The 27,435-nt window shown below is 43.6% G+C and overlaps 1 protein-coding gene across 1 annotated transcript; it reads right to left on the reverse strand.

Annotated features, from left to right (window-relative positions):
* Nucleotides 1-486: 486 nt before the first annotated feature.
* On the reverse strand, nucleotides 487-26,763 carry LOC139394644 (dual specificity mitogen-activated protein kinase kinase 6-like). The gene is made up of 12 exons (XM_071142748.1): nucleotides 26,442-26,763; nucleotides 16,621-16,690; nucleotides 15,891-15,939; nucleotides 15,171-15,284; nucleotides 13,920-14,039; nucleotides 11,785-11,901; nucleotides 11,209-11,260; nucleotides 10,824-10,951; nucleotides 6,822-6,899; nucleotides 6,343-6,482; nucleotides 4,336-4,381; nucleotides 487-4,013 (listed from the first exon to the last, which is right to left on the reverse strand). Exons 1-12 carry the CDS (start codon nucleotides 26,458-26,460, stop codon nucleotides 3,936-3,938), a joined length of 1,011 nt encoding a protein of 336 aa, XP_070998849.1. The 5' UTR covers nucleotides 26,461-26,763; the 3' UTR covers nucleotides 487-3,935.
* Nucleotides 26,764-27,435: the final 672 nt, after the last annotated feature.

The following is a 27,435-nucleotide window of genomic DNA, read 5'->3' on the forward strand; positions in this document are numbered from 1 at the left end:
CAGAGCTAGTAACAAGCATTTCTGCTGCCCTGTTCAGAGCTAGTAACAAGCATTTCTGCTGCCCTGTACAGAGCTAGTAACAAGCATTTCTGCTGCACTGTACAGAGCTAGTAGCAAGCATTTCTGCTGCCCTGTTCAGAGCTAGTAGCAAGCATTTCTGCTGCCCTGTTCAGAGCTAGTAACAAGCATTTCTGCTGCCCTGTACAGAGCTAGTAACAAGCATTTCTGCTGCCCTGTACAGAGCTAGTAACAAGCATTTCTGCTGCCCTGTTCAGAGCTAGTAACAAGCATTTCTGCTGCCCTGTACAGAGCTAGTAACAAGCATTTCTGCTGCCCTGTACAGAGCTAGTAACAAGCATTTCTGCTGCCCTGGCTATAGCATCTGCTAAACTGTGATTTAATCACGATTCTACAATCATGGTCAACGAATGATAAAACGGGATACTCAAGAAGTTTGGTGCGATAACAGTAATTGACAAGGACACATTTTATTTAAGAATAAAGCCTTTATTTTGTCTTCCCACAGTTCAAGTTTGTCAGAACCACCCAATGACTTGGTGGCATGTAGAGTGAATGAAAGAGGTAGACCATCAGTTCCATCCACCCAGTCATCACCCTGTACAGTTCCATCCACCCAGTCATCAGCCTGTACAGTTCCATCCACCCAGTCATCACCCTGTACAGTTCCATCCACCCAGTCATCAGCCTGTACAGTTCCATCCACCCAGTCATCACCCTGTACAGATCCATCCACCCAGTCATCACCCTGTACAGATCCATCCACCCAGTCATCACCCTGTACAGATCCATCCACCCAGTCATCACCCTGTACAGATCCATCCACCCAGTCATCAGCCTGTACAGATCCATCCACCCAGTCATCAGCCTGTACAGATCCATCCACCCAGTCATCAGCCTGTACAGATCCATCCACCCAGTCATCACCCTGTACAGTTCCATCCACACAGTCATCAGCCTGTACAGTTCCATCCACCCAGTCATCACCCTGTACAGATCCATCCACCCAGTCATCACCCTGTACAGTTCCATCCACACAGTCAGCCTGTACAGTTCCATCCACCCAGTCATCACCCTGTACAGTTCCATCCACCCAGTCATCACCCTGTACAGATCCATCCACCCAGTCATCACCCTGTACAGATCCATCCACCCAGTCAGCCTGTACAGTTCCATCCACCCAGTCATCAGCCTGTACAGTTCCATCCACCCAGTCAGCCTGTACAGTTCCATCCACCCAGTCAGCCTGTACAGATCCATCCACCCAGTCAGCCTGTACAGTTCCATCCACCCAGTCACCCTGTACAGTTCCATCCACCCAGTCAGCCTGTACAGTTCCATCCACCCAGTCAGCCTGTACAGTTCCATCCACACTGTATTACTCCATCAGTGTGTTGTGAGGAGCCTCTGTACTATGTGGAATAGTCCCACTTCACTTCTAGATCCTTAAGCTTCACAAACTACAAAGTGACCCATAAAGAACTAACCATCAGTCGGATAGCCATGAACACATTGTGAATGGGCCCATCAAAAGGCCCATCAAGCTAGGTTCTAATGTGTTGTTCACTGCTCTAGTCTGCTTTACGGAACTAAAAAGTGGAACGGAACTATTCCGAGGACGACAGTGGTCCACTTCTAAGATGGCCGACAAGAAGAGAAAAAAAAGGTCAAATCACAGCAGCTCTTTATTTGCTTTCCCTTCTTTACTCACATATTATAAATACTCCTCATCCACCAACTTTGATAAGAAGCCCACTACAATGTACGTCAGAGAGGCTGAGAGAAGACCGGGTAGGCTTACCAGTTACAGACCAGGGCTGCGTCTGAAATGGCACCCGGTTCCCTAGAAAGAAGAGACAGGAAATAGGGCATCCTTTTGGGCGCACCCTAAAAACACTAAGGGCAAGTGCCACCACCACCACTGGCGGTCACATGGCAGGATTCTCATAGTCCTGATGGAAGACCTGAGGGCCACTGCATAGCAGAGTCCAGAGGATTGAGTTCCAGATCAACCCAGAGCCTCCCTACTCCCCAGGGCACTTCTAGAAAGTATGGAGTGGTAACTGTAACCAATATGGTGATTACTTCACCTTGTTATAGTGCTCATACCTCCAAATCGGTCTCAGACCTAGATGATTGTCTAGGGATTGGGTGGGGTCGATTTGGGATTCAAGCCTAGATGGCAGGTACCCATTCACAGCCTAGCAATGATCTCACACATAAGTAGTCTTCCACCATAATGGGTTGCGTTCATTGGGGCATGCAACGGGAAGCTTTTAACATTTTGCAACGTGGAACCGAACATTAGCGTTTCTTATTCGGACCAAGTCCAGGTAGTTCCTCACGGTTTGTTTTCTTCCGTTTGGTGCCTAATGAACACAACCCAGCGCTGGAGAGAGGTACAACATGGTGGGGAAATAAACATGGCCGCCTCCACTGACTTAAAGCAGGGCATTGAAACCTGAGAGGTGGCTGCAGCAGATCGATCAAACAGATGATTACAGGAGGAGTCAGCAGGCTGCGTTTGCCTCTCTCACACGACTGCATTAAAACCAACGAGAACACATCAATCAGCCGCGTAGCACACGACTACACGTCCTCTCTGCCGCCACGTTGCCAACGTTACATTTAAAAAGAGAAAAAAAGTTGTCCAAAATAGTATTTACATCTTCAACACACATAAATGATGTTCCCTGACATACTGTCCGTGTAAGGCATGAGGCTCCGTAGACCTCTCTGTGCTTCAGGGATGAAACACCATACTGACATGCTCCTGTCCGCCACTCGGGAAAAGGAAATTGAGAAAAATTTTAAATTTAAAAAGTTAAAATGGGTCAAACAGCAGCCCCCAACCACATCTAGGAAACCAAGTGATAATAGTCACAATTAATAATGAAAAGACAGTTTTAAAACGGCTCGGAGGGACTGGAAGATAAATACAGCAGTCTGGAGTTACATTATCATTCCCCCAATTACAAGTCCATGTACTATATGAGAATACACTGTTCACATACTCTTTACAGCACTCTTGGTGACAGAGCCGATGGTTAGGAAAGGGGCGGGGCAGAGGGGCGTATACAGATGGTTAGGAAGGGGCGGGGCAGAGGGGCGTATACAGATGGGTGAGGGGTTGTATATAGGGTCAGCATTGCATTCCCATGCCACCAAAGAGACCTAGGTAGGACTTGCAATTCCTTTTGTACAGGGCCCCCATTCACGCTTTCACCTTTGAACTTCCCTCTACAAAGAAACTTACTGAGTCTGACCCCTCCAGAGCCTCCCCAAACCCTGCCCGACGACAGCAGCTGCCGTCCCATTACTGACCAATCACCAGAAGGCGAGACGAGAAATGTAGGTCACCTCTTCCTCTCATGATACCATTCAGAAAGAGTAAAGACACACCCTTAAATTCATATTTGATGAAAATATACAGTATTACAAACTGTATCAGGAAAAATAAAAATGCATAAATGAAAAATATATATCTTTTCAATTCATTATACAGAGACGTACACATTTCACCCAATTCTTTTTGGCTTTCTGTGTAATTCAGAGTGATGGACATACAGTATGTGTAAAGAGAGATTTTCTTCCTGCTGACAGACACTGTCCAATCAGAAAACTGGTACAGTGAGGAGTTTGAATCAGTTCAGTTTGTAGGAGTAGAGGGAGGGAAAAGGTTTGTTGGACCCGTGGGCGAGTTGACCATCTCCAGTTTGGGTGGACACCATCAACATCTTGAGTTCATATTACAAGCGCTTTCCCACGTGGCCTCTGTGAGCTGTCGTCAGTCTTTGGGGAAAGAAAGTTGGAGTTGTGTGGCAGATCAATTCCAGTCAGCTTTCTGAAAGGCCTTGGATTGGTGGGTGGGTGGAGAAGTCCCGCCTACCTCCTACCCTGGTGGGTGGAGGGGCCTGTCAGTCTGCCAGGATGATCTTGACAAAGCTGGCTACGTCCGTCTCTTTGGAGTCATGCAGGGTGAAAAAGGGGTGTTGCTGTAAAAAAATATATATGAGAAAACACCATGAGTCAACAATTCCTAAAAATAAACAGGAGTCCAACAGAAAGTACACATTTACACACAAGACTTAAACATATGTGGTTTAAATACAAGAACACATCCTCATGGTTTGACTAAACACTTGGGTAAGCCTGTCCTCTTGTGGACACATAACAAAGAGGAAACAGAGACAGGAAGTGAGCTTCTACAAAGATACTGTGAATGAAGAGAGAAAAACAACGCCTACAATCCAACCACATTACACCTATTCACCGGTCACCGATTTAAACAAATGCTGATGAGGATCTAAAACCAACCATTAGTTCTGTGTAGGCGGGTCTCTCGTTGGGTTTCTTTCTTAAGCTGCAGAGAGAAAACAAAACAAACAACTGAGAAACATACCTCAATACTGGACACTTCTTAAAATATACCTTTAGTAAGAGTCCCCAACACATCGAAGCCTGTTTGAGGACAACATTCTGATATCTGGGAAAACATTTCTAAAAATCCCAGGTTATCTCAGTTAGGAGATTCCCAGAATCAGAAAGGAATCAGCAGGAAATCCAGAATCCTCCAACCTGGGAAAGTTGCCGTAATTGTGCAACTCTAAGTACACCAAAACACATTTCCACCAGATAAGCTACAGCATGACATTTATAGAGTGGGCCAAGGCGGGACTAGGTCAGGACAACTGGGTCGTCCACAAAAATGGAGGTGGATTCATTTCCAGGTTGTCTTTTTCCCCCAGGGTGCATTCACACTGGGCAGATAAACAGATCTGATCATGTCTGGAGAAGGTTTAAATGCTTTCATTTAACCAGGAAGTCCCACAATCAGTCTCACCAACCACATATGTTGTAGCAGTCAGAGATGCACAGGCTGAAGGGGACCCAGGCCTGGACCCACAGGGAGGGGACAGCAGGACAGTGCCCAGGCCTGGACCCACAGGGAGGGGACAGCAGGACAGTGCCCAGGCCTGGACCCACAGGGAGGGGACAGCAGGACAGTGCCCAGGCCTGGACCCACAGGGAGGGGACAGCAGGACAGTGCCCAGGCCTGGACCCACAGGGAGGGGACAGCAGGACAGTGCCCAGGCCTGGACCCACAGGGAGGGGACAGCAGGGCAGTGCCCAGGCCTGGACCCACAGGGAGGGGACAGCAGGGCAGTGCCCAGGCCTGGACCCACAGGGAGGGGACAGCAGGGCAGTGCCCAGGCCTGGACCCACAGGGAGGGGTCAGCAGGGCAGTGCCACCTGGTGGTGTTTGGTTCAACTGCCTCATCAGTAAGGCCAGATAGGCAGCATCCCAAATAACACCCTATTCCCTATACAGTGCCCTACTTTTGACCAGGACTTTAAACCCTACTCCTATAGGTCCTGGTCAAAGGTAGTGCACTAAATAGTAGGGATGGGCGGTTTACATTTTACTTTTTTTTTTAAAAACTGTTCGAGTTACTCGCAGGATTTTTTTCAGAGAACTCAGAATGGAGAATATATCTATTTTTTGTTACTTTTAGAACACACAGACCAATATGTGTGCGTATATCTATCTATTCAGTCAATAAAACAATTGCCATTTAAGATTCATTTTTTGAAAGCATAAAATCAACTGGTCATATTATATGGTGAAACAGAATCTTCTAAAAGGCAGTAACCTCAGCAGGGGCGCTTGCATGTAGAACTCTATGGCTTTGCAATGGCATTGCCTGGTTTTGTTCATTTCCTGAGCACTCATCACAGTCAAGACACCTATTTTAGAGCAAAAAACATGATCTAATATAACAAGAAAACACAACAGATTCTTTTTCCAAATGAAAAAAAAAGGGTTGCCAGTGTGAAGTGATGTGCATCAGGAACTGTTATTCTCAAACAGGGCTCGGTTTGGAACGGGGCTCGGTTTGGAACGGGGCTCGGTTTGGAACGGGGCTCGGTTTGGAACTTTGAAATTTCTTCAGGGTTACAAACCAAAATCTGTCTTTTCAATATAGGCCTACAGATGTTCCATTTAGTTTATTCTGCCTGTTCTTTGGAATTTTCTAAATGGATTAACAACATTGAACACTGATCACACTGATGAATTACAGCCACAACATCAGTTTGGTTTAATATGATTAGGCTTAATCATTCTTATGAAAATACACTAGTCTTTTTCAAACTAATGTTTCTGTATATTTTCAGCGTGGAAACATTCCACCAAATAGTTTTACAGTATTTGGGGAGAAAAAAGGTGACCCCTGGTTAAAAAAATGAGTTCTGATTTCCTTCCTTACTAAACAGAAGATGGTGCCATTTGGAATGCAGACAGGGAGAGAGAGATGGGCTCACCACTGGGAGCTGAAGTCCACAAACTCAGGGGAGAAGCGGCCCGAGGGCAGCTGTGGAGAGGGCTCATCCACTACCTGCTTCAGTTGCTGGAAGGGTGTACCCCACGAGTCATAGGGGAACTTCAGAATGGCCAGCTCAATCTGGGGCAGAGGACCAGACAGAGGTTTGTTATCCCACAAGAGGGAGGCAGTCAGGAGCTCATCTTTCAACTATGGAGACTGGTATTTACCGTCATAAAGAAACATGGGACAATACAGTAGAATCATCACTCAGACCAGGGTTGTATTCATTAGGACACACCGTTACAAACTAATGGTGCAACAGAAAACAATCACATAAATGCAGGTAGCCCCTCTCCGTTTCAGTCCCATTTTCTTGTTTGGTGCCTAATGAACATGACCCTGCTGTTGAAAGAATTGCTGTGATCATGTGCTGTGACTCACCATTGTGCTGTGACTCACCATTGTGCTGTGACTCACCATTGTGATTCCTAGACTCCAGATGTCTGACTTAACGCTGTAGCCTTTCTGGTTGAGGTCGGGGTTTATCCGTTCCGGCTGAAACCGAGGGAATGAAAACACTATCAACACCATTACACAATGACACCAACGCCATCACATAGGATAAGAATACCATTGTAACATATAACAAGGATAAGAATACCACTGTAACATATAACAACGACATCATATAGGATAAGAATACCATTGTAACATATAACAACGACATCATATAGGATAAGAATACCATTGTAACATATAACAAGGATAAGAATACCACTGTAACATATAACAACGACATCATATAGGATAAGAATACCATTGTAACATATAACAAGGATAAGAATACCACTGTAACATATAACAACGACATCATATAGGATAAGAATACCACTGTAACATATAACAAGGATAAGAATACCACTGTAACATATAACAAGGATAAGAATACCACTGTAACATATAACAAGGATAAGAATACCACTGTAACATATAACAAGGATAAGAATACCACTGTAACATATAACAAGGATAAGAATACCACTGTAACATATAACAAGGATAAGAATACCACTGTAACATATAACAACGACATCATATAGGATAAGAATACCACTGTAACATATAACAAGGATAAGAATACCACTGTAACATATAACAAGGATAAGAATACCACTGTAACATATAACAAGGATAAGAATACCACTGTAACATATAACAAGGATAAGAATACCACTGTAACATATAACAAGGATAAGAATACCACTGTAACATATAACAACCACATCAACACAACAAGCACCAGTCCTATTTCATTCAGGCAGTGCGCTCCCAACCACAACTAGACCAGGGTCGTGTTAAGTATGTGTTGTGTTAGACGTTTTCCATGCGATGCCTACTGAACGTGGCCCAGACGGTGTCAGAGCCACCTCTCCTCTTCTCCCCAGTCCTCCTCACTATCGTTGTTCAACTGCCTCTTCAACACTCTCCCTGTCTTTCTGTTTCGTTTCTCTCTGGCATCAGTGGTTTCTTTCATCAGGATTATTCAGAAATTACAACAAAATACATCATCTGCACAGAGGAGATGGTCACGTTTAGTATCTCAGGAACCACATCAATATGATGTAGCATCGTCACGTTTAGTATCTCAGGAACCACATCAATATGATGTAGCATCGTCACGTTTAGTATCTCAGGAACCACATCAATATGATGTAGCATCGTCACGTTTAGTATCTCAGGAACCACATCAATATGATGTAGCATCGTCACGTTTAGTATCTCAGGAACCACATCAATATGATGTAGCATCGTCACGTTTAGTATCTCAGGAACCACATCAATATGATGTAGCATCGTCACGTTTAGTATCTCAGGAACCACATCAATATGATGTAGCATCGTCACGTTTAGTATCTCAGGAACCACATCAATATGATGTAGCATCGTCACGTTTAGTATCTCAGGAACCACATCAATATGATGTAGCATCGTCACGTTTAGTATCTCAGGAACCACATCAATATGATGTAGCATCGTCACGTTTAGTATCTCAGGAACCACATCAATATGATGTAGCATCGTCACGTTTAGTATCTCAGGAACCACATCAATATGATGTAGCATCGTCACGTTTAGTATCTCAGGAACCACATCAATATGATGTAGCATCGTCACGTTTAGTATCTCAGGAACCACATCAATATGATGTAGCATCGTCACGTTTAGTATCTCAGGAACCACATCAATATGATGTAGCATCGTCACGTTTAGTATCTCAGGAACCACATCAATATGATGTAGCATCGTCACGTTTAGTATCTCAGGAACCACATCAATATGATGTAGCATCGTCACGTTTAGTATCTCAGGAACCACATCAATATGATGTAGCATCGTCACGTTTAGTATCTCAGGAACCACATCAATATGATGTAGCATCGTCACGTTTAGTATCTCAGGAACCACATCAATATGATGTAGCATCGTCACGTTTAGTATCTCAGGAACCACATCAATATGATGTAGCATCGTCACGTTTAGTATCTCAGGAACCACATCAATATGATGTAGCATCGTCACGTTTAGTATCTCAGGAACCACATCAATATGATGTAGCATCGTCACGTTTAGTATCTCAGGAACCACATCAATATGATGTAGCATCGTCACGTTTAGTATCTCAGGAACCACATCAATATGATGTAGCATCGTCACGTTTAGTATCTCAGGAACCACATCAATATGATGTAGCATCGTCACGTTTAGTATCTCAGGAACCACATCAATATGATGTAGCAATCTCCTGAGAGGCACAGCTTGACCACGAAAAAGAACCTGCAATCTGGCCAACCAATGCCTGAAGAAGCCTGGCTGCAACCAGGGTCGTGTTCAGTCGGCACAAAATGGAAACGTAGGAGGTACCACGTTAACTAGTCCGATATGGAAGTTTCATTTGATTTCTTTACGTGTCAAACTTCTCTAAAACAGGGTTTCCTTTAGGAAAATGTGGAGCGGTACATTTGACCGGCAGCATTTTCATTTAAACAGACATTTGAGAAATGTGCTCATTCACGAAATGTAGACATTGGGTGTGTAATCTGATTAGGGAGTCCACCCACTGAAATCACTTTCAGATGATGGTTATTCGTTTAAACAGAACATTTGAGAAATGTAGACATTGGGTGTGTAATCTGATTAGGGAGTCCACCCACTGAAATCACGTTCAGATGATGGTTATTCATTTTAACAGAACATGCCAGTCCAGGATGCAAATGGTGTGCGTCCTTATAACCAAATTCTGATAAACAATTTGAAGATGTTAGAATGACTGTCACGTGTCCTTCTCCTCAGCCAACATCACTCGCCTATGTCAATCTAGTACCCCCCCCATAGCAGAAAAGTTGACCTATTCTATTGGTAGGCTTCTGGGACAGTTGTGGGGCGAAGGATTCCAAATTCATCCAACCAGCAGGCCTGGGCTACATTAAAATAAAATAACGAGGCTGATGCGACAGAGCAGAACGTTAACTTCAAATGTCAATAAACCATTATTTCTTCACATTATCAGCACAACAATGAGCACAAGGCAGTAGGTTATACGCGGATGTTTATTCCATAATGCAATTAGCATGAAAACACGGTTGTCCAAAAATCACACACAATTTAGACAGAGGGGAGAACTAACGATGCAACAACTAGCACGGGTTGCTAACATGACTAGGATTGTGCCTTTGGCTACTGGACAATGAAAGAAAAGTTGAATATGCTACTGGTTTCAATGGCATATGGAAGTCTAAAATAATTGCCACCACGTTTCTATGGTGGGATTTTACTTTGAAGGAAGGTAAGACATGTCTCCTAACATGAAGTAAAACATTCAGGTTTCAAACAATTACATGTAAGTATGTTGTTTTCAAAATGTTACTGCCTCCAGCTCATTACAAAGTGGTGTGTGACGCACTGTTGCCTACACATACCGTTGCATATATAAATGGGAAACACAATTTACCACAAGTGGACTCCAATCAAGTTGTAGAAACCTCTCAAGGATGATCAATGGGAAACAGGATGCACCTGAGCTCAATTTCGAGTCTCACAGCAAAGGGTCTGGAAGCTTATGCAAGTAAGGTATTTCTATTTGTAATACATTTGCAAATATTTCTGCAAAAACTTGTTTTCGATTTGTCATTATAAAAATAAATGAATTTAATCCATTTTTAAATCAGGTCTGAATACTGTACTGAATGCACTGTAAGCGTGACCGGTCAAATGCTTTTCCGTCGACTGGTATTTCCATCAATCAACGGGCTAAAACACATTATTCTGCAATAGGAGTTTTTATTTTGTCCCTCGGCAACTACATTTTTTTTGGCTTTTCATAAATAAATTTTAAAAAGCCGTCTATTACCGGCTGACAGAAACCCTGTTGCCTACTGAACATGGCCGAGAAGGTGTCAGAGCGCACCCATTCCTACTCACCGCCATGTAGGGCTTGCAGCCGGCGTCCATGGTCTTGGCCACAGAGTCCACCAGGTGGCCGCTGATGCCGAAGTCACACATCTTCACCTGGCCCTGTGTGTTGATCAGCACGTTGGACGGCTTCACATCTGCACAAAGTTATAAAAAACAAACACATTTTAATCATCAGGAATAGTTTAGTCCCTCCAAGCGTGGCGGAGAGCAAATAATAAGTAATAATAATAATACAAATCAAATAAAGAGCCATTTCAGGTCAACATGAGTAAAGGAGGTGATCGAGTGATGAGTAACCGTGCCCAAGACATGAAGACTTGTGTTAGCTTGGGGAGATGTGTTTGCCTTGGCTTTAGCTCGGCAGGCTAACGAAACCGTATCATTAATTTACCTCGGTGTATCACTGACAGTTTGTTATGCAGATGCTCCAAAGCCTTGACGATCTGGAGAGAGAGAAGCAGTTACACACACACTGCATTTTAATGACATCACTCCGGATAACCCGAGGGAACTGTGTGCCTGTTCCTTATACAGCATCACAACAAGCTGCTGTGGACACTTCTTAAAGATGACAATATAAATCATATCAATAGGCAAGTGGACTACAGCATTATGCATGTTTTTCCTGTTCTGTTCTCTCTCTCTGGCATCAGTGGTTTCTTTCATCAGGATTATTCAGAAATTAAAACAAAATACATCATCTGCTCAGAGGTCAGTGTGACGTTATACTGCAGCTATAAGCATTATTCAGCTACCCTGCAGGGTGGTGCTCATTAGGCACCAAACAGAATGAAAAAACTAAAACAGGGAGAGACTATCTGGACCAATAAGAAACTAATTTCAAACAGAATAAAAAAACTAAAACAGGGAGGGACTATCTGGACCAATAAGAAACTAATTTGTTTTCCATTGCAAATCATTTTTAAAATGATCTCCATTGATGAACACGACCCAGGTGTCCACTCACCGCTACAGTGATCTTCCCCAGGATGTCTTCAGGGATGGTCATGCCTTTATCGATCACCTGCTTGTAGAACTTATCCAGAGACGTGTCCATCAGCTCCATGCAGATCCACACGTCACCCTGGCAACGCAGAGACAACACCTATTACTGTACAACTACCTCTTTAAAATACTCAGCCTGTTTGTTTTCTCTCTCTGGCATCAGTGGTTTATTTCATCAGGATTATTCAGAAATTACAACAAAATACATCATCTGCACAGACGTCAGTGTGACACACACAAAAACACACAAATAAAAACAAAATCAGTCCTTCCATGACTAATACAGAGGAGACTACTTTTAATCGTAGTTTGAAAACCCAACTGAATTGAAAATGTATTTGAGGGAAGAAAGAAGTGGCCAAGTGAAAGCCAGCCTAGCCACAGGCTTCCACCATAATGTCGTTTTCACAGGTTAGTTTTTTCCATTTATGTTTTGAGGTTGGACTTTTACCACGTATAGTACTTTAGCACGTAGGGCGCACTGACTGGTGTCATCTCGTTAGTCCGCACGTGTTACACCTGTGCTGGTTCTCCCCCATCTCGTTAGTCAGCACGTGTTACACGTGTGCTGGTTCCCCCCATCTCGTTAGTCAGCACGTGTTACACCTGTGCTGGTCCCCCCCCATCTCGTTAGTCAGCACGTGTTATACCTGTGCTGGCCCCCCCCCCATCTCGTTAGTCAGCACGTGTTACACCTGTGCTGGTCCCCCCCCCCCATCTCGTTAGTCAGCACGTGTTACACCTGTGCTGGTTCCCCCCCATCTCGTTAGTCAGCACGTGTTACCCCTGTGCTGGTTCCCCCCATCTCGTTAGTCAGCACGTGTTACACCTGTGCTGGTTCCCCCCCCATCTCGTTAGTCAGCACGTGTTACACCTGTGCTGGTTCCCCCCCCATCTCGTTAGTCAGCACGTGTTACACCTGTGCTGGTCCCCCCCCATCTCGTTAGTCAGCACGTGTTACACCTGTGCTGGTTCCCATCTCGACACCCCCATGAGTGACCTTCAGAACCCCTCCTAAAACCCACCCGTTTCCTTTTGGTTGTTCTCAGTGACTCTTAGTTCCCCTTTCGGTTTGAGTGACAATTGTTGGTTTTCTTGCTGGGGAAAGTAACAACCTGTTAAGTCTTTTCCAACCAGTTGATGAAGGGAATGAAACAAGGACAGGTTTTCCTTATTACCAATTCAAATTAAGTCCAGATAACTCCATCTTAATTTGACGGTGTGCTAGCTGTTTACACAAGTAACCCAATTCAGAAATTTGGCCAATAATTGGTATTTTGAACAATCAGAATTTTTGCCAATAAATGGGCAAAATACAATAATTGGGCTGCCTGTGTAAACCCAGGCTGTGCTACAGATGTGGTGCTGAGTGACAGTGTCCAGGCAAACCCAGGCTGTGCTACAGATGTGGTGCTGAGTGACAGTGTCCAGGCAAACCCAGGCTGTGCTACAGATGTGGTGCTGAGTGACAGTGTCCAGGTAAACCCAGGCTGTGCTACAGATGTGGTGCTGAGTGACAGTGTCCAGGCAAACCCAGGCTGTGCTACAGATGTGGTGCTGAGTGACAGTGTCCAGGCAAACCCAGGCTGTGCTACAGATGTAGTGCTGAGTGACAGTGTCCAGGCAAACCCAGGCTGTGCTACAGATGTGGTGCTGAGTGACAGTGTCCAGGCAAACCCAGGCTGTGCTACAGATGTGGTGCTGAGTGACAGTGCCCAGGCAAACCCAGGCTGTGCTACAGATGTGGTGCTGAGTGACAGTGTCCAGGTAAACCCAGGCTGTGCTACAGATGTGGTGCTGAGTGACAGTGTCCAGGTAAACCCAGGCTGTGCTACAGATGTGGTGCTGAGTGACAGTGTCCAGGTAAACCCAGGCTGTGCTACAGATGTGGTGCTGAGTGACAGTGTCCAGGTAAACCCAGGCTGTGCTACAGATGTGGTGCTGAGTGACAGTGTCCAGGTAAACCCAGGCTGTGCTCCAGATGTGGTGCTGAGTGACAGTGTCCAGGTAAACCCAGGCTGTGCTACAGATGTGGTGCTGAGTGACAGTGTCCAGGCAAACCCAGGCTGTGCTACAGATGTGGTGCTGAGAGCTGACCTCTCTGAAGAGAGCGCCGTAGAAGGTGACCGTGAAGAAGCAGTCCACGGTCCTCATGGAGATGTCCAGGTCCATCAGCAGTCTCTTCTGCTCCAGGGTGTTCACTGTGGCCCGGATCCTCTGGGGGGGGCAGTCACAGAAATACAATCACTAGAAGGAACAAAGCCCTTTGGCTCAGACCACGGCAATTTGAATGGAAGACTCACAGGAACACTAACTATCTCTTCCATAATGTATCTATTTTATTTTTGTGTGTAAATTACATATAGTTCAGGGGCATTCTTGTTAAAGATGATGACTTCCCGGTGAAAATAAACTTTAAATTTGGTATGACATCTGCATACGACACCATAACCTCATCTATTACCGTTAAACGACCTGTTTTTTTCTCTCTGGCATCAGTGGTTTCTTTCATCAGGATTATTCAGAAATTAAAACAAAATACATCATCTGCTCAGAGGTCAGTCATTGTCCCGTTTGGCTTGACAATAAAAACATATTTAACCTTTATTTACCTAGGCAAGTCAGTTAAGAACAAATTCTTATTTACAATGATGGCCTACCCCAGCCAAACCCTAACCTGGACAAAGCTGGGCCAATTGTGCGCCGCCCTATGGGAGTCCCAATCACGGGCGGTTGCGATAAAGCCTGGAATCGAACCAGGGTCTGTAGTGACGCCTCTAGCACTGAAATGCAGTGCCTTAGACCGCTGTGCCACTCGGGAGCCCAAAATGACCATAGGAGTTGTCAAAACAGCACAGGTCTGTGTTGGTCAGGAGTGTTGATGTTGAGATAGAGCTGTGTGGCTCGTCTTTAAAAGTGACACGCACACTTATATAATCAACATCTCAGATATGTAAATAGAAAATGTCTGTTTTGACTTTTGAAAACATCTAATAAACATCTCTGATAAAGTGCCGTCGGAAAGATCTCAGATCCGTAGACTCTTTACACATTTTGTTACGTTACAGCCTTATTCTAAAATGGATTCAGTAATTAATAAATAATGAATAAATGAAATACCTTATTCACATCAAGGGGTCTGAATACTTTCCGAATGCAATGTACAGAAATCTAAAATGTCTGTTTCAGTAGAAGGCAACATTTTGAAACATTCAGATACACATATGCTATGTAGAACAAACACACCTCTGACATAAGGAATCGTGTTGTCTCTATTCATGGCATTTCTATCTGCAACGTTCCATAACATTGGCTCATTAAACATGCACCCTGGAGCACTCCACCCACCTTGACGGCCATGATAAGCCCACTGGGCACATGTCTCATCTTGTCCACCACGCCGTACGCTCCTCTACCCAGCTCCCCAATCTGCTCCAAGTCATCTGCCTTCATAACAAAGTTCTGGCCAGAGGGAGAAACACAGTGGAGAGAGACAAGAGGTCTATCAGCCAATCACATCACGTTCAACCAATACATGTAAAAGAGAAACCCCCAGAGTCGTGTTCATTAGGACCCATCGGAAAACAAAAATACATATTTCTTATTGGACCCAGGTGGTTTAGTTTGGGATTTCTGAGTCAGGTAATGACATCACCATTTTGACACCAAAACCCTATACTTATCGTTGACTACAGTACAACTCTCTTCAACACTCTCCCTGTCTTTCTGTTTAGTTTCTCTCTCTGGCATCAGTGGTTTCTTTCATCAGGATTATTCAGAAATTAAAACAAAAGTAAGTGCTTCTTATAGGACCAGTCCAGGGGTGTAAGCATTAGTCCAAAGTTACAAAACATGAGTTTCTATTGGACAAATTCAGGTCCGGCCCCATTCCGGTTAAGAAACGTTTTCCAACAGAATCGGCGTAATGAATACACCCCAAGCAACCCCTCGCTGTTTCAGTCCGTTTTCGTCCGTTTGGTGTCTAATGAACATGACCCAAGTAAAACCACAAAAGGTGATAGAAAGTGAAGTACTACAGTCTGAGCACAACGTTCCTCCCTTCCCTACCTTTTCTCCAATGGTAACACAGGCTTTGGAATCCAGATCTCGAGGGGGGCTGAGGAGAGAGGATAGGTAGTGGGATTAATACCATGCATTCGTTTAAAGATGTGACATCGATATCAAACTTAACACAAACAACTAATGCTCTTTCTTATTGAACATCCCACTGTACGACTGTAGTTTGACAAGATGCTATGTGAAACCTGGGTGGTAGAATTTAGGGTGTGAAAGAGGAGGTTCAGGTAATGACATCTGCATATAAAACCATAACCACATCCTCTATTACTGTACAGCTACCTCTCCCTGTTTCTTTTGTTAGCTTCTCTCTGGCATCAGGGGTTTTCCTCTTCACCATTATTAAGAAATTAAAACACACACATCACCTGCACTGAGGTCCTCTTCACCATTATTAAGAAATTAAAACACACACATCACCTGCACTGAGGTCACCATTATTAAGAAATTAAAACACACAAACACACACATAAAACACACACATCTGCACTGAGGTCCTCGTCACGTTTGTGACAAACACACAGCAGTGGCTAATTTCCAGGGCATCTTTTTTGGAGTCGTGCTGCACAGATGATGAGCTCTCACAATATCCGGAGAAGTGTTTAGCCCACCATCTCAGAAACCACGTTAATATGATGTAGCGATCTTCTGAGATGCACAGCGCGACCACGAAAAAGACACCCTGGAATCCGGCCAACCAATGACAGAGAAGAAGCCTTACGCTGCGGCTGCAGGTGGGGGCTGATCAAAGACCTCTTTGGAGAGCTTGAGGCCTGGGTTCTTCTTCTTTCCTATGAGAGGAGAGGAAAGATCAGCCTAGTTCTTTAAGAAAACTTATCTATACCATGACCTGTCAATTCTTACTTTCAATAAAGCAGAACAGAGAAACCCCCAGTTGAACCATGTGTTGTGAGAATGCTTGGTACTGTTTTTGGTGTGGACTTCCGAATAGTACCGTAACGTGTTAGTGACTGTACAGCTCCATTTGTTATCTACCCAGAGATTACTCAACAATAGAAAACAGGTGAACGACTCGCTCATAAATCAGAACGATGACACAGAGAGCGAGAAAGCACAAACAGATTACCTCACTCATTTACCCTCAGTTGTCTAACCCTATTGTCATACAAGCAGCAATTTAACCGCCTTGGTTTGTCCCAACCAAAGTCTCAACCATAATCAGAGGAATACTCACTGAACAGTGACTCATGTTAGCTCCTGCAGTAGGTCTGCTTCTGCCTACACAATGGAGACCAGAGACCTCTCCTGTGTGAAATGCACACTACAGTGCATTCATTAACACTGTTCACAAGCAACAAGTGGGGACTTCTCATCCAGGCTAGGGTAATGGGACCATGGGGTTGTTGTTTTACAACAGCAACTGAAGGAACATGGGATTCAGCCGAGGACTGTGCCTCTATAGTCTAAACATGGACCCCTTTCTCCTCTCCTGATCGGCACAACATTGGATGAGTGGGAGTGATGCAGCAGAAAGATATTTAGGATCTGCTCTCATCCGGGCCTGAGGCAGGTTGATTTCTGCCAGCTATTGGCAGGTACATTTGCAGAGGTCCTGTTAAATGCAGAATTCTGGGTTTTCACACAGACAAAAAAGAAAAACGCAAAATAAAAATCTTGCTGCGTTTTGTAAAATGCTGGTTTAAATGCTTTTTTTGTGCCTAGACTAATTTTGTGCTTCAGTTGCACTTCACTCAGATGAGAATACATGAAACAGGCATTCTATCAGCAGACAGCACTCTGAACTGACTCTCTGTTTTACTTTTCTCTGGTAAAATGCACGATTAGCTTCCAGTAAAACATCCGGAAATGTAGCTAGCGACATTCTTTCTATGATAAACAATAGAAATTTGATGGCCATGTATCGTTTTTTGCTAAAATAAATAAATAATAATAACACAAAAATATATATATAGCTAGTTTTTTCATTGTAAGCTCATTTACTTGTGTGGCTGAATGCCAAATAGAGTTGCACTTTATTGTCATCTGATGAATTAAGCTATTTTCTGCCGAATGTGTTGCACTCATGTATTTTCTGTGAAGGGAAACTATATTTTTATGCCCCTGATCACTACTGAAGCAAAATAATAACAAAATAAAATGCAGGTGAAATGGTTTTAAAAAGGCAGATTTGATGGACTGCGTTTTGAAGATGCAGCTTTATGAACTCTAAAGCGACCCCATGCATGTCTTCTACACCAGCCACCTTGGCAGGTAGCCAATTACAGGCTCTGCTCCATGTTGGTAGATCTGTGTTGGAAAGAACACGAGGAAATGACGACACTTGAGACCATTGAGATGCATCCTGGTACGTGTCCTGAACAACAACTGTCATTGACCTGGACATGATGATGTTCCCTCTAACCCAGACGGGCCATTAGGCGAGGAAGCACCACATAACCAAAAGTATGTGGACACCTGCTCACTCCAAAATCATGGGCGTTAATATGGAGTTGGTCCACCCTTTGCTGCTATAACATTCTCCACAATTCTGGGAAGGCTTTGTTACCAAAGCCCCTTATACCACCCACCACTGCGACCTGTATGCTCTAGTCGGCTGGCCCTCGCTACATATTCGTCGCCAGACCCACTGGCTCCAGGTCATCTATAAGTCGATGCTAGGTAAAGCTCTGCCTTATCTCAGCTCACTGGTCACGATAACAACATCCACCCGTAGCACGCACTCCAGCAAGTACATCTCACTGGTCATCCCCAAAGCCAACACCTACTTTGGCCACCTTTCCTTCCAGTTCTCTGCTGCCAATGACTGGAACTAATTGCAAAAAAAAAAAAAAAAAAAAGAAATCGCTGAAGCGGCAGACATATTTCCCTCACTTACGTTAAACATCAGCTATCTGAGCAGCTAACGGATCGCTGCAGCTGTACATAGCCCATCTGTAAATAGCCCATCTAATCTACCTACCTCATCCCCATATTGTTTTTATTTACTTTTCAGCTCTTTTGCACATCAGTATTTCTACTTGCACATCACCATCTGCTCATCTATCACTCCAGTGTTAATCTGCTCAATTGTAATTACTTCACTACTATGGCCTATTTATTGCCTTACCTCCTCACGCCATTTGCACACACTGTATACAGACTCTCTTGGGTTATTTGACTGTATGCTTGTTTATTCCATGTGTAACTGTTGTTTGTGTCGCACTGCTTTGCTTTATCTTGGCCAGGTCACACAGTTGTAAATGAGATCTTGTTCTCAACTAGCCTACCTGGTTAAATGTGGGGCGGCAGGGTAGCCTAGTGGTTAGAGCGTTGGACTAGATTCGGATGGCCGTTTTATGTGTGGATTAATTGTCGGAGTAGAGGACCTTGTGCATTTCAGTTAAAATAACTCAATGTTTATATCCCAGGACAAATTAGCTAGCAACAGCAAGCTAGCTAAATAGGACAAATTAGCTAGCTTTTCGACCTGTCCCCAAATTAATGTCATCGGTTCAGAGTTTGTTTTGATATTTTAACCTGTGTGTTGTGATCGTGTTTGGTGTAAGGGGGACAAAATAAATGTATGCACGATAGCACGCGCAGCCGGTTTGGGTTCCGTGTAAGGCCATTTTACTGCCAACGTTTGTCTATGGAGATTGCATGGCTGTGTGCTCGATCTTATACACCTGTCAGCATGGGGTGTGGCTGAAAGAGACCGATCCACTCATTTGAAGGGTTTCCACATACCTTCGTATATAGTGTACATTGGCTCAGAAGTAACCAGACACTTAAACACCACTTGCTGTTTAAAGCTTCCAATGGCTCCCTGTACCACTAACAACTGGGAAAAAGGGCTGCAGAGAGCATCAGAGACACCCTTCATAAACGCAAGGCAGTGCAGCGTTATGCAATGTTTCAAGTGAAGCATTTAGGTTGGGTGTGCTGTGTTGGCTGGGTAATACAGTGCAGCCTAACCGTGGGTGGATTCTCTGCAGTACATACACAGTACATGCAGTACATACACAGTACATACACAGTACATACACAGTACATGCACAGTACATGCACAGTACATGCACAGTAGGCTAAATGTTAGCAAATAACCTACATATCTGGAGGAAAGCAAGTTCGTATAGACTGGACTGGTAGCATCTCGTGCTCTCCTCAGATGAGCCACTGCAGACATCCAGCTTCCCAATAAGACGAGATTCTTTGACTTCCCAGTGAAATACAGTGAGGGGAGATTCATTGACTTCCCAGTGAAACACAGCGAGGGGAGATTCATTGACTTCCCAGTGAAACACAGCGAGGGGAGATTCATTGACTTGTGCTATGCTCACATGCACCCAGCAGAGTAAAAATAGATGTTCATTTCCTCCGTCGAGCTAAAAAAAGAGCATTCAAAACCTTCTTAAAATGACCTAGAACAACAGTATAAAAACAGCCTTTGTCCCAACTGAAGTAGCATGGCCTTACTCGCCTTCATTCACTTTCTCCAAAATATCGCTATTTTTAAAACCAGCCATAGAAAGCTGGTTGCAAATTTGGTTTAATATTTGTTCAGTGTTTTCTGGTGGATTAAACAAATATTGTTAAACTCAACAACAACAAAAAATAACGTTTTTGAAAAATATGTTTAAAAATGGTTTAATATTTGTAAATGATATAAATAGGACGGGTGGAATTGTTAACAAAAATATGGAAATGTCTGCTGTATTCAAAATTACAACCAACTGACTGCAGCATCACTGCAAAAATGGAGGCGGCAAGTGGAAAGGGGAGGAGTTAAGGATTCACAAAACCACGCCGGATTCAAAACTGAGTTTTTACAATTCAAATTATACAACATTTTTGCAACCAATACAACTGTTATGTATATATATATATATATATATAAAATACACACACACACAACCAGTCAAAAGTTGACACCTACACATTCCACACTTTATTTGTACTATTTTCTACATTGTAGAATAATAATGAAAACATCAAAACTATGAAATAACACATATGGAATCATATAGTAACAACAAAAAAGTGTTAAATATCAAATATATTTTGATTTGTTTGAGATTCTTCAAAGTAGTCACCCTTTGCGCACACTTGGCATTCTGTCAACCAGCTTCATGAGGTAGTCACCTGGAATTAATTTCAACACACAGGTGTGCCTTGATAAAAGTGAATGTGGAATTTCTTTATGCGTTTGAGCCAATCAGTTGTGCTGCGACAAGGTAGGGGTGGTACACAGAAGATGGTATTTTACCAACTAGGGCTAAGTCCATACTATGACAAGAACAGGTCAAATAAGCAAAGAGAAACAACAGTCCATCATTACTTTAAGACATGAAGGTCAGTCAATCCATAACATTTCAAGAACTTCTAAAGTTTCTTCAAGTGCAGTCGCAAAAACCAAGTGCTATGATGAAGCTGGCTCTCATGAGGACAGGAAAGACAGACCCAGCGTTACCTCTGCTGCAGAGGATAAGTTCCTTAGAGTTAAACTGTACCTCAGATTGTAGCCCAAATAAATGCTTCACAGAGATCAAGTAACAGACACATCTCAACATCAACTGTTCAGAGACTGCATGAATCAGGCCTTCATGGTCAAATTGCTGCAAAGACACCACTACTAAAGGACACCAACAAGAAGAGACTTGCTTGGGCCAAGAAACACGAGCAATGGACATTAGACCAGTGGAAACCAAATTTGAGATTTTTGGTTCCAACCGCCATGTCCTTGTGAGATGATCTCCGCATGTGTGGTTCCCACCGTGAAGCATGGAGGAGGTATGATAGTGTCACCAGCAAAGCACCGTCTGTGATTTATTTAGAATTCCATGCACACTTAACCAGCATGGCTACCACAACATTCTGCAGCGATACACCATCCCATCTGGTTTGCACTTAGTGGGACAATCATTTGTTTTTCAACAGGACAATGACCCAACACACCTCCAGGCTGTTTTTGTATTTATTTTTATTTCACCTTTATTTAACCATGTAGGCTAGTTGAGAACACCTTTATTTAACCAGGTAGGCTAGTTGAGAACAAGTTCTCATTTACAACTGTGACCTGGCCAAGATAAAGCAAAGCAGTGTGACACAAACAACAACACAGAGTTACACATGGAAAAAACAAACATACAGTCAATAATACAATAGAGAAAGTCTAAATGCAGTGTGTGAAAATGAGGTAGGATAAGGGGGGTGACGCAATAAATAGGCCATAGTGGCAAAATTATTCCAGTATGGCAAATTAAACACTGGGGTGATAGATGTGCAGAAGATGAGTGGGCAAGTAGCGGTACTGGGGTGCAAAGGAGCAAAATGAATAACAATATGGTGATGAGGTATTTGTATGGGTTATTTACAGACTGGCTATGTACAGGTGCCGTGATCTGTGAGCTGCTCTGACAGCTGGTGCTTAAAGTTAGTGAGGGAGATATGAGTCTCCAGCTTCAGAGATTTTTGCAGTTCGTTCCAGTCATTGGCAGCAGAGAACTGGAAAGAAAGGCGGCCAAAGGAGGAATTGGCTTTGGGGGTGACCAGTGAAATATACCTGCTGGAGCGCGTGCTGCAGGTGGGTGGTGACCAGTGAGCCGAGATAAGGCGGAGCTTTACCTAGCAACAACTTATAAATTACCTGGAGCCAGTGGGTTTGGCGACGTATATGAAGTGAGGGCCAGCCAACGAGAGTATACAGGTCACAGTGGTGGGTAGTATATGGGGCGTTGGTGACAAAACGGATGGCACTGTGATAGTGGTTTGCTGATGTCAAGGGTGTGAACAGAGTGCCCCATGAAGCCGGTGGGGTTATGGTATAGGCATAAGCTACAGACAACGACACAGACAACGACACATTTTATCGATGGCAATTTGAATGTACAATACCGTGGTGAGATCCTGAGTCCCATTGTGAGGCGCATTTTAAAAATGTTTTTAAAGGTATCTGTGACCAACAGATGCTTATCTGTATTCCCAGTCATGTGAAATCCAAATGCATTTCAATTGACTGATTTCCTCACTGTAATTTAGTAAACTCAATGAAATTGTTGTTAATATATATTGTTTTTTATAAAAAATATATATATGGGGGATTGGAAATGATGCAGACAATTACATTGTTAGAAGCCACAATCTGCAATATTAAAGCTGATCCACAGCGCAACATTGTTTTAAGCATGGCAAGAAACTATTTCGTTTGGCTAAATACTGCCCTTAGCTCGTAATGCATAGCTAAAATGCATGGCAGAAACGGATCTTACGTGGCACTCTATTTCAGCTGAACTCCCTGACATACAGTATACCTTGAGTGTCTGAGGTCACATATTTGACTAGTAGACAGCTAGGCCCACATCAGGCCTCATTTCAATGAAGGAGCTATTAAAAATCCTACAACTCTAAGCATTTCAGGCATGGGACTATGCAGTATCCAACACTTTCTTTGTGGGAATGTCTGACGTCGACGAAACCAAGTTGGAAGTTCTCATGTTACAAATGGTAGCCCATATGGACGATGCTTACTGTGTTAACTTCCTCGGGGTGGGGGGTGGGGGGGGGGGGCAGGCAGGTGTGCACTCCCCTCTAGTGCCTGTATCCAGGCAAGAGAGGATGACTCCCAACCAAACAAGACATCCTTTCTGAATAGCTGTCACGTGATCCTTCGGGAAGCATGATGTCATTGGGCATAGCTCTCCTCCAGCTTTCTGAACCCCTGGTACATCCACCTGAACCCTAAACCCAGCCAAATAAGCTTACTGCACGACAACCCTTTGGTTATAGACAGTGGGCTTACACTCCACTATACGAGTTGCTTTGCCATCAGCATCGTGTCAATGTGACATTCTACCTGCTACACAGATGGTTTTGTAAAGCGTTGTAAAATAACGAGTGGTGTGTGTATAGTCAAGGCCATATGTAACCAAAATCAACTTTATTTTTCCATTCAATTCACAAGATGGAATGAATGTGCGCGTCAGCCATCGATTCTTGAGTTTGGACGCCGCCATCAGACATGACACAAGTCTCCCCTCAACGGCCTGAACCATGCACAACAAGAGCCTATAGGCGGTAAACTGAAATAATTGATGCTGACTAATCTAGCTACAGCCGTAGCTGTGGTGTGTGTCTCATGTTACAGGTGATTCACTACCTTCTAGAGGAAAATAACCCCACCCGGCTTTAGTCACAGACAGGTGCACTGGTTTGAAGACTCCTGCACAAGGTATGCTATGTCTTCTGTGTAAAGATGAATACTCAGAATTCTTGGGCAGCCCATTGGATGACGGCGTGAATAGCTGGGTCACGAGCCACCATCAACCCGCTTAAACCGGCAACGATGAAGCTACCAAGTAACAGGTTATTTTTTCACCCTGGACAAGCAGCAGTGCTCTCTCACTGTCAAGAGTTTCTGTGCATGTGCACAGGTTCACGTCACACTCCTACAACGTGGTAGGTACGGGACCAAAATAGCAGAGACGTTTAGCCTTGTGCTTCACTGTTCTTAGTTGTTGTCGAAATCGGCCCGATATTGCTGCGTGAAACTCATTTCCATCTCAAATGACTCAAGCAAACAGCAAAGTTATCTTAAAGAGAAAAAACATGAATAAAACAACACATCAAAATGCCTCTCCCCTGTCTGACCCAAATAACTCTGGGGCATAAGTACATGTACTGATGTGTGGGTAACTCAGTAATGTGTGTAACTGTCAGTAGGACCTTTTTAGGGTTCTATTGTTATGTAAGATGTGTAGTTCAGTCGTTCTTGTCTATTGACGTTCTGGGATTATGTTATGGGTTTTTTGTGGATCCCCAGGAAGAGTAGCTGCTGCTTTAGCAACAGCTAATGGGGGATACGAATAAAATACAAATTAGTTTACCTCTAAACCTAGTCCTGGACTACAACGCACTTTCCATGGAGATAAACCATCCCAGGATGGGACTGGCTGCCTGTCAGAAGGCACACCGGTCAGACCGTGTTAACCCACTGTGCTAAAGCCTAGCCCTGTCTGTAAATCAGTCTGGATAAGAGCGTCTGCTAAATTACTAAAAGATCAATGTAAAACAAAAACGGGGTGCTTGAAAATGTGTCACATTGCAGCTGACATTTCTTGTATGGGCAGGGCAAACACCATTGTAGAAGAGTGCTTTATTTGTTGTAAAAACCATCCTTAAGCAACAGCAACTTGAAATGAACAAACAAGCATTGCAAAGCACTTAAGCCAACTCCACCCAATACCTTAAACAAAGTGAAACTGACTACAGCGGTCAAGAAAAGTCCAGACACAACGGAAAACCCAGGGCTCATCCTACACTTTTACTATAAGCAAACAGGCTGTTGCTGCTCCCGAAAGAAAGGTGAGCACCAATAACGTCAGCATAGCACAACAGTGTAGCAGCTGTACAACCACAGGTTGCAGAAGTCGCTGGAAGTACAAGTCAACACATGCATTCAGGTAGCTAGGCTATAGAGGGGCTGCCTGTGATAGCATAATAGTCAGTGAGCAGGCCTCTCACAATCCTGGTGGTAATGCCAGTTAGGATTGTGTAGATCAGCACTTCCCAAATTGGTGCTGGGGACTTCAAGGGGTGCATGTTTTGTTGTTTGCCCTAGCACTACACAGCTGATTCAAATAATGAATGCTTGATAATCAGTTGATATTTTGAATCAGCTGTGTAACGGTTAGTGTTAAGGCAAAAACCAAAATGTGTACCCCTTGGGATCCCCAGGACAAGAGTTTTGGAAACGATGGTGTAGCATAATATCACATCATCAACAACATAATGTCCCCATGTGTGACGTAGGAGGGCCTTGATTTATTTTCCACCAGGTGTTTTTAATTCAGCATTGCTTGTTGCTAGCTAACTACACATCACTTAGTGTCAGAGGGAGACCTAACTAACTGTATGATAGATCAGGCATTTGTAGAAAATGTGCGAGACAAATATAAGTGAACAACTATTGCAAGAATGCGTGAGAGACGACGCACACGGTAATATTAGACCAAGTAACGCTGTCGGAAAAATACATGACTCATGGTTTCCCATCAAAACGACAAGTCGCGAGGCATGGCATGCGTGCTCCCAATAAAATAACGCACGCGATATAGTTAACGTTACATCGATACCGGTGTGGCTAGCTACGCACTTTTCGTTTGGTCGAATAGACAATGCTATAGGTAACGTTAACTCGGTAGGAAGGTAGCTAACGAACAAGCAACAGTTGCAATTTACAGACCCAAGTAGCCTAACTAACGTTATCGCGTGTTCACAAATTGTTTACATTTCCAGGAATTGACAGGAAACAACCAACCACGGGGAATCCGCATAAAATGTATGGTTTCTAGCCAGGTTACAGAGAAATGCAATTAGGCACCACATTACAACTTGTACCGTAGCTAGCTGGAGTTAGCTAGCAACTTTGTACAAGGACAGACCCTAACGTTAAGCCGGAAACGAACTGATATTTTAAAACACGTCTAATGCAATGACGCAATACATAACCCTGACTTCCAGCAATGCATCTTCATCGGAAATTCAGTCTTGTTGCACGATTAACATTATTGTTAAAATTCTTACCTCCTTTCGAAAGAGACATTTCCCCCTTTGCTTTGATGAGGGGGAGGGGAAGCACAAAGACTTTTTTACTCCCTCCCTCCCTGCATCTACCCCGCTCAGAAGCTGCGGCTTGTCCTGCAACTACGATGCAAGTCTGTTTCAATCTTCATGCATGTTGCGTTAGTTTGTCTCCGTGTCGCAGGGCTTCTAGTTTAAAAAAAAGTTATAAACCGAAAGCACATATGAATTTAACTCGATAACGTTACATTACCAAACTGTACACTTTTTAGACAGCGAAGAAGTGGTCGGATTAATTTTTCATAGCCCGGTGCTCCGGATGTGTGGATATTTTTATTCAGGACCAATGGAATGGTCTAAAATGAGTCAACCCTGTTTATCCGGGGAACCGGGCTATGCAAAACGAACTCGATCAATCTGACATCTGAAAGCTCGAGCGTCAAATGCGTTATGACGTTTTTCCTCCCTGTGTTGTACATAGTTGTGGGATATGTAGTCTCTGCTGTCATTGCCAACAAGTGTGGACATGTCCAAGACCCGTCCATGGTCACAACAATCATAATTGAAAAATATATATATAAATTCTAAGAATGCCATTGTACAATTTGTGGTTTTCAATGGCTTCAAAGCATTTTGATTTCAGGGAGATATCCCCATACACACATCTCTGAAACTGGAAACACTTATCTCCCTCACTAGCTTGAAGCACCAGCTGTCAGAGCAGCTCACAGATGACTGCACCTGTACATAGCCCACCAGTAATTTTGCCCAAACAACTACCTCTTTCCCTACTGTATTTATTTTATTTATTTATTTATTTTGCTCCTTTGCACCCCATTATTTCTACTTTGCACATTCTTCCACTGCAAATCTACCATTCCAGTGTTTGACTTGCTATATTGTATTTACTTTGCCACCATGGCCTTTTTTTGCCTTTACCTCCCTTATCTCACCTCATTTGCTCACATTGTATATAGACTTGTTTATACTGTATTAT

This window comes from Oncorhynchus clarkii, unplaced genomic scaffold, assembly GCF_045791955.1.
Source record: "Oncorhynchus clarkii lewisi isolate Uvic-CL-2024 unplaced genomic scaffold, UVic_Ocla_1.0 unplaced_contig_1137_pilon_pilon, whole genome shotgun sequence".
Taxonomy (NCBI): Eukaryota; Metazoa; Chordata; class Actinopteri; order Salmoniformes; family Salmonidae; genus Oncorhynchus; species Oncorhynchus clarkii.

Coding starts and splice junctions, on each gene's coding strand:
- LOC139394644 (XM_071142748.1), bottom strand. Junction 6,483..6,821: donor GGAGTCTAGGAATCACAATG/GTGAGTCACAGC, acceptor CCTCTGCCCCAG/ATTGAGCTGGCCATTCTGAA. Junction 4,382..6,342: donor GTGGACTTCAGCTCCCAGTG/GTGAGCCCATCT, acceptor TTCTCTCTGCAG/CTTAAGAAAGAAACCCAACG.